This window comes from Pleurodeles waltl, chromosome 11 (genome assembly GCF_031143425.1).
Source record: "Pleurodeles waltl isolate 20211129_DDA chromosome 11, aPleWal1.hap1.20221129, whole genome shotgun sequence".
Lineage (NCBI taxonomy): Eukaryota > Metazoa > Chordata > Amphibia > Caudata > Salamandridae > Pleurodeles > Pleurodeles waltl.
The window spans coordinates 272117467-272132063 of record NC_090450.1 but is presented as its reverse complement, the minus strand read 5'-3'; the positions used below and the strand labels follow the sequence as shown (position 1 = coordinate 272132063).

Here is a 14597-nt window from a genome sequence, read left to right as displayed (position 1 = left end):
AGACTCCACAAAAAGGGAAGAGGAACAGTGGTTATTCTTTGTGACTTCTTTACAGTGGTATGTACTCCAGCCTTGTCAGATGTGCAAGAAACCCTTCTATTCAATATTGAAATAGCCAAAACTCAGTCCTTTAATGAACTTCTGATCCATCACTGCCAGGCCGTACAAGCCCTTTAATTGATGCCATGGAATCATTTTTGGAATCCTCCCTAACCAAATCAGATTTTACACAGTTAGGAGATTGTAATTTCCATCTCGAGATGAGAACAGGCTGGACCCAGATATGGAACTGCTGGCTGACACCATGACTTGTTTTGGTTTTGCTCAACTAGTAGCTGATCCTACACATTTGGCAGGGCATACACTTGATGAAATGTACTTGAGGAATTGTTTACAAATAATGCCTTGTTCTCTTGCCCTACCTCATTCCCCTTAACCTGGACACATAATAGGGTTGTTTTCTGGGAAATTATGCTTCCCAGTAAATCCCTTCTATCAAAGTGGTCACGAAACCTGTTAGCTCCATGGCCTGTGCCATGCATGGAAGACGAGATCTGATTGCAGGCTCCCAGCTAGAAGAAACAAATGACACTGAATCAATGTTGCCATTTTTTTTCAGGATGCCCGAAGTAGACTGTCAATCAGTTCTCCCAAACGGAAACAATCGGTGAAAAACTAGCGAAATTGGGGGAGAGATTACGATCTGTTAGAGAAAAAAATGCAAATCTTGCATCCAGCAGTACAAAAACCTTCTATTGGCTGAAAAATCTGCGTTCTTTATGGAGCAGATGAAGTTGACCAGTAATTCAACAAAAGCACTATTTCAAGCTGTCACTAAACTTTCCTTTCCTGCCATCCGCAAAAAGCAGGAGGTAGTCGGGCTTTCTGTTATTCCTTTGCAAATTTTTTGTTTCAACAAAAAGTGGAGGTAATCTTTAACAGATTTTCCTCTGGTGGTGTTACCTGCCAGGAGAGCAAGAGGGTCGATTCAAGGATTTCAGACAAGACCATTTTTATTGAATTTGCCCCGCAACTGGAGGATCAATTCCCATTCCCTATTTCCAAGATTAAATTGGGATCTCCCTTGGATCCCTGTCCACCGTAGATTTTCCACCTAGGGCCCGATGTAGTGGCCTCAGATCTGGCCAAAATCTTAAATGCCATGTTTAGCTTGGGCATGCTTCCAAGCCAGTGGCAGAACCTTCCACTGTTGAAGAAACACAACCTAAGCAAGCAGGACCTGAACTATCATCAGCCTATTTCCAGACTTCCTTTCCCAGCAAAGTTGGAGGAGAAAGCCATGAACTCAGCTGGCCACATTTTTGGAGAACAGCCTGCTCTGACAGTTTGGTTTCCGTTGTGGCCACAGTACAGAGTCGGCACTTATTGTGGCCACAGAGGAAATCTGGGACTCATAAGGGTGGCAATGCCACCTTTATACTACCCAACCTATCTGTGACATTTTACTTGGTCAGTCATGATCTTTTGATTGATTAAAGAGCTTGGGAATTCAGGGCATTGCTCTTAACCTACCACGATCATTCCTCACAGATCGCATTCAAATGGTCTCCTTTAAAGACTTTACATCGGAACCCCTTACACTGCCATGTGGGGTACCACAGGGCTCATCATTGAGCCTGACGCTCTTCAATCTGTAAGTTACCCTGCAGGCAGCCTTAACTAAATCATTTTGTTGTCACTGGGTTCCTTCCTATGCCAACGATACTCAGACTTCACTATCTGACAAGGGTTCTGAAATGAGCAACACCTTTCGAAACTGCTTGAGTGCATTGAGCCTTTAGATGGACAAAATCTTTGCTAAACTAAATTAATCAAAGACCGAAGTCATTTTGTTTGGCAATAATTCCACTTTCTGGTTCCCTTCTTGGTGGCCTGATGAATTATTAGGCACGCTTCTGATGCCGGTTAGGGTGGTAAAAAGCCTTGGCGACCTAGTCGATGACAAACGTAAGTTTAAAGAACACGTCAATAAAGTTACCTTTGCAACCTTTTTCTCCTTGCTCATTGTGAAGAAAATAAACCATTTAACATGATGAAGATGGTCGTTATTGCAGTAGTTCTAGCCAGAAAAGACTACTGCAATGGTCTGTACCACAACTTACCCAAAACAAATCCATGAACAAATTCCAAGTTTTGCAAAACTCTGCAGCTTGTATGCTGCTGAAGGTCCCTAGATTCGGCCTGACCTCACAAGCCATTAGGAGACTGTACTAGCTACTTGCAAAGAAGCACATAGTACTCAAGGGCCTTTAAAGCTCTTTGCAGCCCTGGTCCCATTTATCTTAGGGAAAGATTTAGATTATATCAGCCCGGCAGGGTTCTCCGTTCTAGCTAAATAGAAACCTGGTAGTACCCAGTTGCAGATTGCCCACTTGGGGCAGCAGGAGTTTTGCCAGCTGCACTGTCCAACGCACTGTCCAACATTGGAATCAACTGCCCCAGGAGCTTAAAAACAGCCACTTTCCTGTTAGGGTTAAGGAATGTTCTGAAGACCTGGCTGTTTTAGGTATGATTAGCCATTGTATCGGTTATTAACTCACCAGTCACTGGTAGCGCCGAGACCCCTTCGGGTATAAACATGACATGACGTGACTTGCCTTGATTTGCATGTCAGAGGACTGAGCTTTAAAAGTGAGCAGATATCAGTTGTTTGCACAAAATGTTGTCTTAAAGCCGTTTACAATGTATCCGTCTGTTATTTAGTTGTGTATATATATTCTTGTCTTTATTTTTGCCAAAGCATTTTGCTTGGTGTGTGCTTGTAACTTGTTGCCTTGAATAGACCGACAGCTGCCCGTTTTAAATACCATTTTGTGGGGAATGCCGCCTCTAGCGGACAAACGCAGAGCTGGACAAACGAAATAGCATTTTCGTCAAGTCTGTCAGGAAGTCAGTTAGTCGCGTTTGAACTAGACAAGTCCGCTACCGTCAATAGAAAAAGCAAATAGCATCATCCCTCGGGCTGAATTTCAACGACATCTTGAGTCTTAAATTAATTTGAATCTAATTTCACGCCTCGCTTTTCTTCTTTGTTAAATGTTTAATTTTTATTTAAAGGAAACCAATTAACTATGTCTCCATAGTTTATTTTAAAAGCTCAAGATGTAGCCCGGTAGATTTTTTTTCTTTCTTTTCTTCTGCTGCGTCCAAAGTAAGCAGTCTTTCCACAATAGCTGATGGAATATGTTCGGTAAAATTGTGTGGATGCATTCATACCTGCAGTTTTTTTTTTTTTTTTGGTATACATTTGTTTTTACAGTATATGAACATTTTCGTTGTTTTTTAACACATCTTTTATCAATTGTCGTTTTTTTTTTTTTACCTTCTCGATAATGTTTTAGGTTACGAATTTCAGTGGTGATTATTTGCAAATTTGTCCCTCAGTTTGAAATTCAACTGGAGTAGTGGTGCAATCGTAATTAATACCCAATCTATCAGTGGTCGACTCTGCGAAGGCTACATTATCGATTCATAGAGAAAGTGGGATTTCTGCAAACTTTTATTTTTGATTGGAGAAAAATATACAAACTGAAATGTAGAGAATATGCTCTCATCTGTTATATAATACAAGAAACGTTCCACCGTTCAGAAGATTGCCTAGAACGTGGGAGCTGCTAGTCCGCACTTGCTAAAATACTCAGTGTGAGCATAGCTGTCTAATTTTGACTTAAGGTGTAAAGTTTTTATTTTCTTGTACTATTTTGCAAATTTATTAGGGTGGCGCATAGAGTACTGAAGAATTGGGGAAGGTATGGGTACCCAATTTTCCAATTATGACTAGCAGTGAGCATAGCGGAAAATACCAGGTCACTCTGCAAGTCCATGCTAATCCTCAATGTTCTAGTTGCAGATATCTTAGAAATCAGAGCTAGTACTTGAATTAACTTTGAAAGTTGTTCCCCAGTAGTCTTTCATTTGTGTGCAGTCTGCAAATTGATGTACCCTGTCCTAACTGAAAACGCCACAATGGAGGAAGTAGTCACATAAGAAATCATCCCCCCCCCCCCCCCCCCCAAACTGTCCCAGTTTCAAAGCTGTGATCTAAAAGATAAGATAATTTTGGAATAACTTATTGAGTAAACTTATTACATCATACCAAAGTGTTGATTTTGTTTGTTTATAATTTAATTTTGTAATTCTATTGTTTCCCAAGTGTAACCTAACTTTTCTCTTCCCTGTAGATTTTCTTGTGAAACTTTGTTCGTGAAGAAAGCATCAAATATATAATTCTAATTAAAAGCTGCTGCAAGCCTGCAGTTAGAGACTGCCACGAAAATGATCACCTCGGAGCTAACTGTATTACAGTGAGTTGCTGGTTTTGTCATTGTATTCTAAGATTCTTTCTGATTGTGTAGTGCACAAAATATTTCATTACCTATGATTATATGGAGCAAGTAATCTAAAATGCAGCAGACCATATAATGTCCAGTTCAAGTGTTAAGTTCAACTGTTATGTATTTATGGTAGTTTGTTAGAATTCTTGAATATGCTAGTCATTTTTAATGCATAATTTTAAACATTCTGGAATTGTTTTGAGAAGAGCTAAGAAACTGTGGATCTGATAGACTTCTAGGTGCAGATTCCTTACCTTAGACTATCCCCAGATGCCATACTAGATTCAGAAGATTTTCGAGCAGTACGCCTGCACACGGTAGTTGCATAGTTAGGTTCCATGTCAGTGTTGTCCGCGCCAGTAGTAACATGCATGGTACCTATATAGGTGCCACCTGGGTGCGCTGATATCAGTTCTCTCCTTTCTGTGCCAGCAAGCTCAGCTGCCGATCTGTCACTTTTGACAGTCTTTTTTCATCGTTTTGTCAAACGTTTTGAGAATTTTATCTTGGTGTGAGGGCATGGCACCCAAGAAACTAGTTGGTTTCAAACCACGTCGGACCGGTCACAGGAAAATATTGGTGACGAACCTCCACTTGGTATATTTGTGGTGCTTGGAGTGGGACCACAACCCTAAGACCTGCGAAAACTGCAGCACTGTTCATCCCAAGACGTTGAGAAAGTGCTCTCTCGAGCTCCTTGCTGCCTGACATCTATTGACTGCAACGCTTGAGGTCCTGTTCGCGCAGAAGGGCCCAGGACTGTTTAGAGAGCACTTCCTGACGGTCGCCGCTGCATTTCAAGTCATTTTGTAAGTTGCACAAGAAGTCAGTCGAAGATGTTTTTGACTTCACTAGAGGTATTCGGCTTGACCATGTCTATCAAAGTCTTCTGATGAAATGTGGGAGCTTTGCCACAAAGAATGGAACCTGAACCCGGGGCGAGCTGGAGCGACCCCCGCCTAGATGAAAGAGTTGGAGGTTATGCTCCTTTTATTTGGGAAGCCCAGTTCCTCTATAGCATCTTGAGGCCCCTAAGGCATGAGGGGGTCCCTACTGGACCCATGTCAGTGGGTTCCCTCTTAGCACCAGATGGGCCCCAAGGATTCCTCACTGGATCTGGAGCAGAGCCTTCTGCGGGACAGACATTCCTTGGTACCTGCTGCAGTGCAGATGCCTGTAGGCAGCGCTGCCCCATCATTATTCCCCGACTCCAACACTGAACTGGATGTACACCATCTGACACAGACTCCGGGACTAACTGGGGTCCATGCCTCCTGCAGCAGAATCAGTGTCTTATTTGACAGGGCTGGAGAGAGAGGCATAGGAATGGGATAGGTCTATAGACCCTTATGGCAGGGGCCAGTGGGTAAGACACCTCACCCCGACACTGGCCTGGTCTCCTCCTACCACTGCTACCGAGGAGGGAGCCTCTTTAGTAATGGTGGTGCTTAGGGTGGCTGAGATCTTGGACCTACAATGGCAGTCAATACTAAAGTCTTGACAGTTGTTTAAGCTGGGAGCCTCTCCTTATAAACCCATAATCCCCTTTAATGAAGCCCATACAAACATCTTACTCAGCCTGGTCCAAGCCCTGCACAAGGGCTCCTGTGCATAGGACGATTGTGTGCTGCCATAGTCTTGCTCCTGCGGACCTCATTTTCCTTTAACAGCACTATACTCTGGAGAGCTTAGTGGTACCAGTTTCCACATCCAGAATTAACCCTGGCGCACTCCTACCCACTCCATCAGATGGGCAATCCAAGAGGCTGGATCTCTTTGGCAAGAGAATGTTCTCTTCTGCCAGGATAGCATTGCGGCTGGTGAACTTGTGTGCCTCTTGGGCCGTTATTACTATATGATATGGTATTCTGTTTTGCAAGTGCCATCTATGGGTCTCTGAGGCGGCCTTCTTTCATGGTCCTTGGTAGAGTACGAGCTCCACATCAACCTGCTGGAGCCCCTGGCGATTAGCTTTTCGTTGATCACCTGGTGCAGGTTTTTCACGGTCAACACCACCCCCATGGGGTATTGCAACAAACAGGACATGGTGTGTTCATGGATCATTTGTCAAGATGCTGTGCGTCTCGACATGGCTGGAACATCAGGGCATTTCCCTCGTAGTTCAACATCTGGCGGGCTCTGTGAATGCCAAAGCGGACAAATTCAGCCAAAGTAGGATTCGGAGGCAACCACAGCACAGTGACTGCTCTTACCGTCATAACTGACGACATTCACATCCTGCTCGACAGAGAATTGGACACCCTGATCGACCTCTCGGCAGCCTTTGACACAGTCGCATGCTCATCTACCGTCCGAGACAGATCGGAATTTGTCTGTGCACTCAAGTAATTGGATATCAACATAGTCTCCTATGCGGACAACACCCAGCTCATTTTCTCGCTCTCAGTAGACCCCATCATGACAAAGTAACTTCCACAACTGCTTGAAAAACGTCTGACTGGATGAAGAACTGCCTGAAGCTTGACCCAGCCAAAACAGAGGTACTGATCTTCGGCAGATGCACCTCCCTCTGGAACGACTCCTGGTGGGCATCAGAACTCAGACCCACCCCAATCCAAAGGACCATGCGCACAACCTCTGCATCATTCTGGACAGCAAAATCTCCATGAAATGCCAGGTCTGCATGGTCGCTTCATCCTGCTTTTGCACTCTTCACTTGCTCCACAGTGTTTCAGTGGCTCCCCTTCAACACCAGGAAAATAGCAACACAGGCTGGACTAGGGCACTCTATGCCTGCGCCACCACCGAACCCATGAGAAGACTCCAGACAATCCAGAACACAGCAGCCTGACCTATCCTCAACCTGCCAAAGAGGAACCACATCTCCCATCACTTGAAAAATGCCCACTGTCTCCCCATCCAAAAAAAGATGTCAATTCAAGCTCATGACACATGCCTACAAAGCCCTCCATGAGCAAGGACCAGCCTATATGATCCACTGCCTGAGCTTCCACTTACCTTCCAGGATCCTCTGCTGCACTCACCAAGCCCTCGGTCAGATACCACGCATCAACTGCTGCTGCACCGGAGATCGCTCCTTCTCCTACCTCACCCTCGCTGACTCACTTACGAAGGGGATCTCAAAGCATGGCTTTTCGAGTGGCACAGCAGCTCAGAGCCTGGATACTCGCTCAGGTGTGAAGCAGCCCTATACAAATACGGATTGATTGCCAGGTGGATCAGGACTGGCGCCGCCATCTGGAGGTGGTGCAAGGTCTCCTTCAGCAGTGGGGAGAGCGTTGGTTAGATCTGTTCGCTACTGCGGAGAACTCAGTCAAAAGTTTGGTGTGCTGACGTTTCCAAAGCGACTTTCGCTGAGACACATTTCGTCTCAACAGAAGCTCCAGCATCCTGTACACATTTCTGCCAATACCGCTTCTTTGAGTTCTCAAGAAGAACAGAAACAACCAGACCCAACACATTTTTTGTGGCTCCAAACTAGGCACAGAGAATCTGGCATCTCAGGCTGCTGAGCATGACCGTCGATCCTTGAGTCAGGCTGCCCCTGTGAGAGGATCTTCTGTCGCAGCAACAGTTTAGGGTTCTGCACCTGAACCTGCCCACCCTCCACCTTCATGCATGGAGATTGCATTGCACAGTTGACAAGGAGTGTGCTCCATTCTTCTGGATCCAGTCTGATGCCTGGGGATATCCTTAGGTAAGGAATCTGCGGCTAGATAATTCGCTTTGGTGACTCTTTATCTGGTAGGGACTAACCTGTTCCTTAATTTTACTATGGGATTTGAGGTTCTGAAAAAAAGATTATGATCCCACATATCTGCTGTGGCTCTTAAAGTGATTCCAAATGTTTCTTCGTCATCTCAATCTTTTATTCCAATGTCAAGAGCCCTATACTTGTTTTAAGCAAAATATTACTGAACAACACTGTGTGTCCAAATATTACAAGTGGTTATACCCAAAAGATTGGCTAACCTCTTTTGTTGTATTCAGACGTAGGCTATAAACCTAAAGTTGCACTCAATTCTGAGCGTGCCAAATCAGTTTAAACTGTGAATAAGTAGCATACTGAATTAAATTCAAACTTACCTTTCTTTGGCAGCCTGAAGTGCGAATTATAAGCAAAGTTGCACTGGCTTGCAAGCAACTGATGTGGCAGTCCTTAACTTTGCTCTGATGAGATGTTTGTCAGCGTGGCCTAGGCAAGAAAGGTCCCTGAAGATAACAGCTTAGCTAGTGAAAACATATTTTATAAATTATGATTGATACTGTACTATTTGTCTTTGTTGTCTTGTGGAAATTGTCATGTAAATGAATTGAGAAATTGCGTGCACTAGTATTCTTGTGAATTGCCTATTAGAAGTTAAATTGTTCAAGGGAAATCGAGAACTGTTTGTATACCTAAATGTATTTTTTCAAATACGTTTTAATTGAGAATTTTATATAGTTTTATAGATAACAGTAATTGTTGGTCTAACATAAAATTAAGTAAGGTGTGTGCAATATCAATGTTTTTATTTTATGCTTACAAGACTCTTAACACCGTCACATACATCTAAATGTCAAGCATCTGTGTTCACAAATCACTTCACTTCAAACTTATCTTTGACATAACAGGTCAACCTGACTGTAGTGGTGCAACAATAAGGGTTGCATCTCGATGAGATAGCCAAGATTAGAAGCCATCTTACTGTGTACAAAATGGTAATGTTAGTGTTATGAACATGCTCAGCTTCTCACATCTGCAGAGAACTTGAGTACTCTGAGGCAACACTGTTCAAATACTTGCCTTTTCAGCCAGGTTTTCAAGATCACTCTAAACCAGTGCCCATGTTCCTAGAAGCACTGCGATCTCAGACAAAACATCAAACCGATATATGCAGTAGGCTTGGATTTGATATAGTGTCCTACATTAGTGTCTTACATATATGTAAGAAGACAATCCTCTTTGTGATCCTTTAGTTATTTTTATTTTTTGGGGGGTGGAATTGTTGATTTTCCTAGTTAATGGCTTAGCCCTCATGTTTTTGTGAAAATTAACACGTATACTTACTTTATCATTCCATTAAGTGTATTAATGTAACCTGTCTATTACATGAAAGCCTGATCCTTCTGTAGAGCGGCAGTAGTTTTGAAAGTGTCAAGATAAATGCCATTTCTTTTCAAACTGTTTTTGGGGACATTAGTACTAAGCACAAACTTTGTAAACAAGATGCCTCGAGGTTTTTTTTCTTTTTTTATAATAGTTTACCCTCTTTGAACTAAACTGAATTTTAACTTGTCGATTAAGGTGTAATTCCTGATTAGAGTTAACTGTTGCATGCATATTTTAACTCACTTTTTTTTTTTTTTTACAATTTTTATGCTTTTTAAATCTTCATTTTATTAAATATTCAAAATGAAAACCTAATTCTCAAACCAATCAGTGAACATACAGCTGCTTGTCTTACATGGCCTTATTTTTAGCTCAACGAATGCAGTGGACAAACCGTTCCTGTCCACTGCATTACCTTTTAGTGTGGTGGACCAGTCTACAAAGAAAATACTTCTGGTACAAGCAACAGAAGGATTTTCATTTATTTAAAAAAAAAAAAAAAGCGTCGGAAGAGCTTACCTTGCACCTGAATTATTTACTTTTTTTTCCTTACGAATACACACAGCTCACACAGCACCCCTGAGACGAGAGCAGACTCAACCAGGGACCATGTGAAGACCGCATGGACTTCATACAGCCTATTTTCCGTCACACCTGTTATGTGCAATGAACCCAGTCCCACAAGTGGGATACTGTTTTTATCAGGAGAATTGTTGGAATGCTGATGGTAGGAATTTTGTTGACCACTGAAGATTCCACAAATTTCCCTCACAAAAATGTGAGATTTTAAGGTTGAGATTTTTAGGGCATTCTAGGTATGTTGGCGGCCCACGCAACTCGAGCCACCCTGGATTGGATAAGTGTGGAAATAAATAATGTAGAATGTTTGGTTTAATTAATTTGCCCCCATTTTTGGCTTCAGAATTTAAGGCACTGTGCAAGAACACATTTTCGAAAATGCACTCTGTAATCACAGGATAGTATGGGTAATCCCAAATTCAGGGTTGTACAAATAACTACTGTTCCTAAACTCTTTACCTTGGGCACATTTTAAAAATACATATTTTTATTTCATACTCATTTTTCATTCATAATATTTGACCATTTTAATGCTGCATGGCTGATATACAAAGAATTATAACCAGCAGCTTAGTTGTGGGGTATTGTGTGTTTTTGAACAGCCAACAAAACTGTTTATGATGTATATGTTGAACTGCAAATTTCTCACCTTCAGAGTTTCACTGGCATTGGTCAGGAGCGGGAAAATTATCAGTACCTCTGCATGCCAATAGGTTGCATCATGCTGCTTTGTACTTCAAGTGAAGAACGAAGCTGCATATAAGTGCCACCATTGTGCACTGATATCAGTTACTTTCTTTCTGCACAACCAGATGTGAATCTGAAGCTACACCTCTATTTTTCACAAGATTACTTTCTCATAGATGTAACTTGAATACCTGTGTGCACAGGTAAATGTGATCCCAAAAACAACAGTTTAAACCCTGTAGGAACTGTCCCAATCAAATGTCTGTGACCGATCCCCATCAAGTTTGCTTTTGGTGTTTGAGGTCTGACCGCAACCCACAAGGCCTGCAAGTACTTTGCCTTAATGCATCCGAAGGTCACCAGGGATAGTGAAGCTCTACTTTGCTAAGCATTGCAAGACTCCACGTTATGGACGGTCAGTCATTCCTGTGGCTGATCATCGTTGCAGTCAGTCTTTGGCTAAGTCAGAGAAGAAACAGAAGTCCAAGTCTGTCCCTCTCCCTTTCCACACCTCTTGAACTCCAGAGAAAGCATGAGTGTGCTAAAGTGCATCCTTATTTCTTTCTGAAAGCTATTCCTCCTCTGAGCCATTTCAGACCTTTATAGCAAGGCCATCTGAATTTCTGAAGCACTCGCTAACATTACAGCAATTTGAAAAGGTCCGCACTGGTTAGCTATACATTTTCTGCCTGTTACTGGCTTTCTCTGGTGACCTTCAGGTCCCAAAAGGCCACATGGGCCTCCACCTAGGATCCTGTAGCCTGGTCTGCCTTTTTACCTGCTGGATCCTCTGGAACTACTACAGGTCTCTTACTAGGATCTGTGCCAAATCAGATTTTGACACCCCAACCATGTGCAACCCTATTGCAGCAACACCTTTAACGCCGAATGACTCCGCACACCAGTATTGCTTTTCGACTCAGGGTGGATGCTGCTTTGACCTCGACTGAGGCAGTCCCCTGACCCACCTGGCTATGATACATTCCCTTGTCTCAGGAAAGGCCACAAGTTCTTTATTTGGAACAGACTCTGTGATAATGTTTATGATGCAAAGGATGTTTCCAAATCACTGTAATGGTAATAACTGGCATGATGATCTTCAAAATCCTAGTCACCTGGACACGTCTCCAGACACTAGTCTGGTTCCTCTATCTGGCCCTTCCAAGGAAGACCTTGCTTCTTTTGCAGTGGTGATGTGAAGAGTGGCTGACATTCTTGATCTCCAGATGCACCATCATGTAGGTGAAAACAAGTATCCTCTCTGAGATACTTCAGCTAGGACAAACTAGCACTGAGCCCCAGTCTGTCATTTAATGAAACTCTCAGATACTCCTTGGGGTTTGGGCCAAGCCTTGTTCTTAGCCCCCGATTAAAAATGAGACAACACTATGCCATTGAAAGGCCTGGGTGATGCGCCTTTCTAGCTCAACAATTGATTGCGGAAGACTGGTTGTACAGGCATCTATAAGCCTAATAAACTCCAGTGACTTTCCTGCCACTCGCTCATTCAGCAATCATTGTAGGTCACTTTCCTAAGCAATATAAAGAAGCAAAAGTGATTCCTTTACTTACAAAACCTAACCGAGGTTTTTAAAAACTATTGCCCTATATCTTTGCTATGCTCATCTGCCAAGATCCTTGAAAAACTTCTTAATAAAGTACCTATGAACCCTATTGACTCACATGAATTTCTATATCCTACTCAAACAGGCTTCCGTGGAGAACATAGTACTGAATCTGCATGGGTGGCGACTGTTGACAGTTTAAGATCTGTGGTGGACAGTGAGGAGGCAGGGCCCTCATTCTGTTAGATCTGTCCACAGCCTTTGACACTTGCTTGGTTTCCCGCCTTTCTCATCTAGACATCAATGATAAGGCACTGAACATACTGGAATCTTTCCAGAAAAATTGCTATCAGTAATGTGTAGTAAGGACTTCTCCAAGCCTTTTTTTTTTACCTTGTGGGATTTCTCACGGTTCATCCCTAAGCCACACGCTGTTTAATCAGTTAGACCTCTGACCAAACTGATCCATTCTTTTGGTTTCCGTTTGTTGTATTATGTTGGTGATACACCAATTATTGTCGCCATTGCAACAGGTTCATTTGATGGCTCCCAATTTTAAAACCGTATGTAAGAAGAAATATCTGTCCCCATATGAAGGCTAACAATCTTAAATGCTGACAAGACTGAGGTTCTGGTCTTTGGCAATCAGCAGATCATTTAGTCTAGTCTTCAGTGAGCTGATGCTTTTGGTTCACCCTCTCTCCAGTTAACTCTGCTCAAAATCTAGAGTGTTTTTTGACAAGCTTTTTTTTTTTTTTTTTTTTTTTTTTTTGACTCAGGCGAGTCGTACGGTTTCTGCATGCTTTAACATTATTCGATCTCTCAGGAAAATATTTGTGTTCCTACCTCATCTTATAGAGGTGGTTGTAGTGCTGATTTCCACTCACATAAATTAGTGCAACTTCCTTTATCTTAACATCAGTGAAAGGTCACTTAAAAAGCTCAGTGTCCGTCTCTTGGAATGTCCTGCCTACCTTGATGTGCTTGCCCTCTGATGGCTCTTGTCTTTATGACAAAAAGGCAGATTTGGCCATAGAAAACTTAAAGGATAGAAGGGCCACAGTGTGCTCTTTGGGCCAGTCTGCCTAAGCACACAATCAGTTATGTCTCCTCTGTGACCATGGTAGGGGCATTCCATACCATCAGCTACCTATGCAGCAAGCCCAGCAGCCCTTTTGCGGCTGAGTCTGCTGTCCCCACAGACAACAGGGCTGGCACTGAGCCGCCAATCCACCGCCCCTCCCATCTGGCCCCTGTAAAATAAATTCAGTGGGCCCTTAGAGGCACACAACCACCATGTCGGAGGCAGGATCCAATATATTTTTAGTCGGGGTGGCATTAAGCCTCTTTGGACAAGAGGGTCCTGCAGATCCTTCAGCAGGGTTACACACTACCATTTCTTGTCATACCTCCCTATCTTCCACCGCCCTCAGAATGGTTGGAGTACCATCTGTCCACCTTGCTGCACCAAGTGCAGGCCCACTTGACCAAAGGAGCCAAATAGTAGGAGCTGGTATAAAAAAGTGGGCACTGGTTGCTACTCAGACTACTTTCTGGTTAAAAAGGAGGACAGGGGCCCTCATCATATCTTAGGCTTTCACCTCCTCTCAGTGCCTTCCTGAGAAAGGACAAATTTAGGTCTTCTCTGCCTTTGACCCTGGAGACTAGAGAGCACTGTTGGACCAGCATGACTATTATTTCCCATTCCAGTCCTGCAGGCCTACAAATACTATTGCATTCACGGTGGGGCAGGAGTACATTCAGTTTGCTGTGCTCCCCATTGGCCTCCAGTGCCCTTCCGGTGTTCACAAATGTGAAGGCAGTAGTTGCAGCACATCTTTGAAGGGGAGAGTTTCCATTCTCCCCCAACCTCAGCGATTAGCTATTGGAGTACTCGCCCCAAGCAGTCCTCTCCCACCTCCATCATGTGGTACTGCAATAAGTAGGGCGAGTTTGGGTCATGGACTGTCAGGAGGTGCTAACTCTATGGAAGTAACTGGACAAACACCGGGGTGGGATTTTTGAAGGTTGCAGCACTCAAACTCAGCCGCTGACACCTAGTGGATCACTAACAGCAGCTACACTTGTAGGAGCCACCCCTGCCTTATGTCACCTCCATTAGTTGGCATACTGAGGGGGAATGCACAGCACTCCCCCCTCAGTGTGCATGTATGGTTGGCTGGCCAAACACACAAGCGCAGTAGGCTCTCTCCAGCCCAGTAACACAGTTGCCGGGTTGGAGAGAGCCTACTGCGACCTGGTTGGGCGTTCCCACCCAAACCTGACACTGCTATGAGCGGCATCAGGATAGGCAGCAGGACAGGCTGGGAATCCTGT

At 43.5% G+C, this 14597-nt stretch overlaps 1 protein-coding gene across 5 annotated transcripts in view; it reads left to right on the top strand.

Annotated features, from left to right (window-relative positions):
* STAG1 (STAG1 cohesin complex component) overlaps positions 1-14597 on the top strand; it is a 995019-nt gene that overhangs the window by 211666 nt on the left and 768756 nt on the right. For all 5 annotated transcript variants that reach the window (XM_069213542.1, XM_069213540.1, XM_069213544.1 and 2 more), the window contains one exon: positions 4203-4325. In XM_069213542.1, coding sequence (XP_069069643.1) covers positions 4297-4325 — 29 coding nt within the window. In that variant the 5' untranslated portion in view covers positions 4203-4296. The remainder of the gene's footprint in view (positions 1-4202; positions 4326-14597) is intronic.